General features: G+C 37.3%; 1 protein-coding gene across 1 annotated transcript; it reads right to left on the reverse strand.

Moving 5' to 3' along the window:
- Positions 1-248: 248 nt before the first annotated feature.
- On the reverse strand, positions 249-3,610 carry LOC143417060 (macrophage mannose receptor 1-like). The gene is made up of 5 exons (XM_076882695.1): positions 3,532-3,610; positions 3,116-3,225; positions 2,585-2,971; positions 2,079-2,426; positions 249-1,592 (listed from the first exon to the last, which is right to left on the reverse strand). Exons 2-5 carry the CDS (start codon positions 3,147-3,149, stop codon positions 1,249-1,251), a joined length of 1,113 nt encoding a protein of 370 aa, XP_076738810.1. The 5' UTR covers positions 3,150-3,225; positions 3,532-3,610; the 3' UTR covers positions 249-1,248.
- Between the last annotated feature and the right edge of the window lie 3,071 nt (positions 3,611-6,681).

The following is a 6,681-nucleotide window of genomic DNA, read 5'->3' on the forward strand; positions in this document are numbered from 1 at the left end:
TTAGGCAAGAAAAAAAAACAAAACACTTTTGTCAATGAATGAATGAGGCTTGTAGTAAGAAAGTGCTTTTTGTCAGTAAGTCACACGTGTAAGGATTTTAAGGGTTTTCTGTAGAAATAAATGTACCAAGAACTACTGTAAGGAGTGTTGATTGTTACACTTGCAACTGAATATTTATTTATCTTGACACACACAGATTGTCAGAGGTTGTGTGTGGAGGCGTGGAAGAGATGACCCAAACGCAGGACTCACGGTGCAGAAATGATGAGGATTTATTGGAGTGGGTGAATAAACAACGCAGGAACGGCAGAACTGACTAGCTGACTGAAAGACTGAGTGGCTGGCTGAATAACTGAGCACTAACGGGAACGACTACATAACATCACACAAACATCAATGACACGACAAGGGCTGAAGGGAAGAGAGGGCTTAAATACACGACTAACAATGACAACGATTGGAGACAGGTGAGTGAACAACTGAACCTAATGAACTAATGATAAATGGGAAGAGGACTGAACATAATGCACACAGACCAAGGCTAACACAATAAAACAGGAAGTGGAACAGGCAGTAGATAAACAGTGAACGTGAACTGAAAATACTGGGTCAACGACCCAGAAACCCTGACACAGATCACTAGTTTACAGCACATCACTTTAAATAGTCATATGAAAAAAATAGTTACCTTGGTGAAAGTTTACAATATAAATGCTCTGGTTTGTCGCATTAGTTTTAATATTTACTAACCATTAAAGATTAGAAATATTATCACTAAGACCAGTTTATAAGTGCACAAAGACAAAAAGATTACAAAGATAATAAAAATAAAATAAACAGCAAATATGAAAACTGAAACTAACTTTGTTTCTGACGTCCAATAAGAAAAGTGTAATAATAGAGTAATGCAATGAAGAAAGTAAGTATAATATCGCTGAATCCGACAGTCAAGAGGAAAATAATAAACCATATTACTTGAGTGCAGATCAGACTTTATCAGTGTTGAGCCATTTACAGCTAAAGATTTGATTTTTGCTTCTAGCTGAAATTTTGTCATCACCAAAAAAATCAGGCATCATGACTGAATCAGGCAGTCAAAAGGAAACTATATTTACTTTACTGAATATCAGATATTGCCAATTTTGTGCTGGTTAAAACAATGTTTGTTTTTTTTGTTTGTTGTTTTGCTATTAGTTGAACTTTTGCCAGTAAAAAAAAAAAAAGAGCCAGTGACACAAATCAGAAATCTTATTTAAAACAAACAAAATTATATGTCTCATTGTCTCTCTGACTGACCCACTCACACTGTCCTCCACTCTGCATGCCCACAGCCCTGCCACAATCCTCAGTCTTTCCCTCTCTGCTCCACTTCTCATAACAGACCAACTTGTCATTGACCCAGAACCACAGATCCAGAGTGCAGGAGTAGCGCAGGCCGAGCCAGACAAAAGGACTCGAGGCATTCTTGGCTGTCACCTCTGCCCATCTCTGTTGGTAAGGGTTAGTGATGGAGACCAGTCCCCTGTGAAATATTCTGCAGTAATCCAAGGCCTCCTCCCAGGTCTTGTTTTCTTTGATCAGGATCAGTTTATCTGCCATAAAGAAAAAACAACACATTGAGTTGAATCTAGTGAGCTGTAAACATGAGAAACTCTCTGTGCTGTTTATTTTGTTCCAATTAAAAAAAAAAAAACCTAGAAAAAGCGTGTGTGTTACTCTGCCCTCAGTAGAAACCAGTATAATAACAATAATGAACTTTGTGCAGACAGGTCGACAACATCCTGAAATATTTATGTGTTTTTAAACTATTAGGAATCCAAAACAACTTCTCTCCATATTTACAGACAACAGAGACTTTAAAACGTTGGTTGAACATAAAAGTAGCTCAAAGTTATCCCACAGATATTTAAAGTCATCTGACTGTCAACTAAGTGTGTTCATGTTTATGAGATTAATTCAGCAAACATGCAGATGTAGGAGGAGGAAAAATATACAACATGTTCAGTTGGATCTTGTCAGTGATTCCAGTGATCCTCCTTTTAGAGAAACCAATCAGACAAATGTTGATAAAAACTCACCATCATAACAGAAGAAGGGTTTTTCTTTGTCACATTCATCAGAGCTCCATTTTCCTGATCTGTTTAACAGAGTCATAGCACATGTCTTGTTGCTTTGTTTATCATTGAATAACTGCATATCCCAGTATCTGAAAGAGAAATCACTCCCATCTGACCACCTCCAGCTGTCTCTGAACAGACCGACCCATGCACTAAACTTAGTTGTAATCAGGGCCTTCATTTCTTCTCCATCTACCTGATCGAGTCCACTGGCCAAGTCAGTGTAAATTGATCTGCAGTAGCTCTGAGCCTGTGTCCAGCTCATAAATAACGTTATCAAATTCAATGTTTTCTTGTCTTTCTTCATTTCTGTGAAATCAACAGAAAAACACACAAAGACATCCCTCAATAAATTTTCTTGTGAAATTCTGTCTGTCTCTATCTTCTTAAGTTAGTATTATGATATTCCATTATATTTTTATATCATGATATTATAATAATATTTAATATTATTCACATCTCCTCACCATTGTAGCAGATGAACCACATAGTACGGTCACATGAAACATCTGCCAGCTTTTTATCTCCATTATCGTATCTTTTCCTCCCACAGTTTCCAGGCAGTTCTCTACCAGTTCTTCCACTCTGATTCCAGCTGCTGTCATTATGAATGTATTCCACTCCTGGCAGAGACCAATGCCACGTCCTGTTTCCACCTGTGTTGTTGTTCAGTCCAATCCAGGCTTCTCCTTGATTCTGTGCTGAGTTACGGAGTCTGCTCATGTCTGTCATGTCAAACACTTTGGCCAGGTCTGTATATTTCTCTCTGCAGTATCTCTGTGCTTCATACCAGCTCTTGTTTTCTTTAATAAAGTGGTACTCATACAGGCGGCATGTAAAGAGGCAACACTGACCTAATATACAGAAATATGATATAGAGATTATATGAGATTATTGAATTCACTTAAAAAAGTAAAAAACAACAACAACAACAAAACGTGTGAGGTCATAATCTGCATTAATTTTAATTTTAAACAAACAATAAACAATCCACTTACCTATCAGAATAAGCAGATACAGACTCCACTGCATCTTTGATCTGACAGATGAAAGTGATGCTTTATTGCTCAAGGAAACAAAGATTTGAACAGAACTTCTTCGATGCAAACTTTTTGTCAGGAAAGAAAAGATGGATTAAACAGAAAGCAAGATAAAGAAAAATAGTGTGAACATTTTGAACCAGAACAGAAATTAATTCATTTTTAATAATTCAGCAGCTCATGGAGAAGGTAATGAAACCATTAATGTTACTCATCTTGGAAGTTCTTGTTATTTTAAGCTCACAAGTCTTTTCAGTAAACCTCGTGCAAGATAAATGTTTCTTTTTTGTAACACATCACAAAATATTTTCAATATTCTCTACACATCACCTCTGTACTACATACATTAAATATATTACAGTTTTTAAACTTACATGTGATAATTTCTTCTCTATCCGATGTGTTCATGAAGACAGCTCTCAGGTAAATATTGAAACACAGTATAGAGAGCTCTTTTTGTCCTGGTCAGGATTTGAATATTAAAATAAAAGTCTGACTTTCCCTCTGAATGAATGATCCACTGATGTGAGGGATTTTTATATTCCAGTTATGAAAGATGTCATTTACATTATGAGAAAGAGAGACAGAGACAGATTCATCATGTGCTTGGTGAAATGATGCAGGACTGTTGGCCTACCAGGATAAAATTTCTGCTTCCTACATTTGAGTCATTTGAATAAATTTGTGTATCGAGTCACACCATATTGAGTAGTGTCGCGAAATCGATCAATGTAGAGCAGTGTCACAAACCACGGAGGCCCCAGAACAGTGCAATCAAACGTTGAGTTTATTAACAGCCCGGAGAAAACATCAACATATGTCTTCTGACCAAAATACATGTTGTGGACACTTATAAAGCAGTGGGGTACACGCCCATGGCGTCAATGACAGATTAAAATAGGTTCCAGACATTAGTCACAGTTAATCGTACATCTTGTACATCTTTAATAGCTATAACCAGACATAGAACTTCTCATTTTGATAACACCTTCAAGGTAATAATAAATAATAAAGGTAATAATCTTAAGCCCAAGGGCTGGTTATAACCTCCAGTCATCTGTTACCAAGTAGAATAAAATGCAACAGGTTTGCAACAAGAAGCTGGAAACATTTGGGCCTCTGCTCAGGCCTATTCCTAGTTTATATGTATTATATGTACTGTAAGCATGCATTGCAGTTATCCTTCTATGTTCTAGTTTCCCTCAGCATGTATCACCTGGACAGTTACGCCAGTGAAGCTTAAGACCCTTAATGAACCGAACATCAACTCAAAATAGGCACAGATATGCAATGTGTATAAAATACTTCTAACCATACTTGTAATAAAAGTTAACAAAATGGAAGGATCCTCAAATGGACATCTTCATAAACAACTGTAATGCAGTATCAATACTGTGAGAAATATTATTAGATGAAATAATGCTGTAAAGAATGTTATTAATGCAGGTATAATGATGCAGATTATATGGCAGCAATAAAAGAATTTCTGTATCTCCACAGTAGCTAACTCTACTTCTGCTTTCGCTCATAAACAAATTCTGTGCTGTGAGTGGGATCCAAACATCATGCTCAGTGAAATTATGTCTATGTTTGTGTAAGGCATACAGACTTTAACATGAGACCATCAGGCAGTGTCATAGAGGCTGAGATCTCTCGGCTCGACTCTGGCCAGAAATGAAGTGAAAAGATCAACATCCAGTCTTATATGTGATTTATAGATTATATAGATTAAGGAAATTGTGATTGACAGACCCAAAGTTTTAAAGAGATAGTAATGTCAAAGTGCAAAGTGACTTGCAGAGTGATATCTCATTTTTGGGGGTTCAACTGTGGTCCACAGATGGGGGAGAACTTTTTTTGACTCTACTTAATCTCTTGTGCATTATAACATCAGTGTTGTCATCTTTAGACCTCCATGGGGTCATTGTGGACGTCAAACTTTGACTCATTTTGGATGTTGTTTGTATACTGCCTCTGTAGGCTCTGTATTCACATGTTTCCAGAGGGTGGAGGACATGTTTTCTACATGCTAAGAGTTCATTTTTCTGTAGCTTTGTTTACATCTTTTTATGCGTCCCCAGTTATCATATGTGGCTGAGACAAACAAATGAAGTCATTGGAGAATGATCTGGAACAGCATGGCACAGTACGAAATGGGCTAGATTACAACAGTTATGTGTGAAGGAATGCAGAGAGATCAGCGGACATCTACAAGGTAGCGCAGACTCTTGACACTAAGACAAAAGTGAGCAGCTGCTCGGTGGATTTCGCAGACATGTCAAGTTTCTCACAGACAGTTTGTAAAATGTGCGGATCAACAAAGACTGTTGAGCAGACAGTTCAGCAGACGTGCACAAACTTCACAACCACATTCATTTCCTCTTACAATCATCAGCTCTCCACAATAAACCAGGAAACTTGTAAAGATGAATCATATATAATTACTAGATCTCTTAAACTTATTAAACACATTGTGCTCCTTTTAAAAGCAATTTCAAGAATTTTCTAAACACTTTAATTATTCTCATTTTACATTTTAATGGATTTTAACATTTTTAATATTTCAGTGCATTTTAATTTGTTATGGTCCTTAGTGTTTTCCCGTTTTGTATTATTTATCTTTGACTTCATTGTTACTGCCTAGGGTTTTGGAACATATGAGGCAACATGTTTTCCTCCAGGCAAATCCAAGTGTGTCAGCCCTCGTAGGTGATTGGCCAGCTTGAGCCCTGTGGAAAACCAGGAAGCAATGAGTGGCTGATTGAGCTCACCTGCGTCTATAAAAGACTGATGATCTGTGATTCGGCGTGGCTGCTTTAGACTGAGAGCACAGTCCGCCATTTCGGCCCACTTTGTGTTAAACTGTGTGTGTAAAGCCGAGCACTGTCCATTCCCTCTTGCTTGTTCTGGGGAGGTTAGCTGAGTAGGGTTTATTGTATTGGGTGAACCTGGGACCATTTTGTGGCCTTTGCGTTTTTTAATTTCACACTATTTTCACTGTGTTGAATGGAATATAGCCAAAGTTCCTTAAATGAGCTTAAACGGCTGAGATACAGACATACATCCTCTATCGAACCTCATGGTCGATTTCTGCCCCATTGAAAACCATTATAAACGCTATTTTTCATTGCACAATTATTATTATTATTATTATTTGTTGTTGTTTTTGTCCCGTTTAGATCTTTAGCCATCAGAATTGTTGTCTTAAGGCCAAGAAAGATGCCAAGCGGATTTATTTTACCAAGTGGATCATCATGTCCTTGCCATATTGGTCCATTTGATTGACCTTTATTATAATTATGTATTTATTTTATTTTCAGTTGCTACAAACGGGACAGACATGACTGGGGGATAGGACAGGGAGAAAGAATGAAAGAAAGAGAGGGAGAGAAAGAAAACCAAAGGGGAGAAGAGACGGTGAGAAAGGGGGGAAGAAAGAAAGAAAAACAAACAAAACACCTGGATCACCTGTATGGAGAAAAAAAAACAGAAGAGAAAGCAAACAAAAAAAGAGCAACATAATA

Source organism: Maylandia zebra, linkage group LG3 (genome assembly GCF_041146795.1).
Source record: "Maylandia zebra isolate NMK-2024a linkage group LG3, Mzebra_GT3a, whole genome shotgun sequence".
Taxonomy (NCBI): Eukaryota; Metazoa; Chordata; class Actinopteri; order Cichliformes; family Cichlidae; genus Maylandia; species Maylandia zebra.

Bases quoted from the DNA above. Each gene is read 5' to 3' on its own strand.
- LOC143417060 (XM_076882695.1), bottom strand. From the start codon at position 3,149: ATGCAGTGGAGTCTGTATCTGCTTATTCTGATAG. The intron at 2,972-3,115 runs GTAAGTGGATTG...TCTGTATATTAG, and splicing joins GTATCTGCTTATTCTGATAG to GTCAGTGTTGCCTCTTTACA. The intron at 2,427-2,584 runs GTGAGGAGATGT...TTGATTTCACAG, and splicing joins GTGGTTCATCTGCTACAATG to AAATGAAGAAAGACAAGAAA.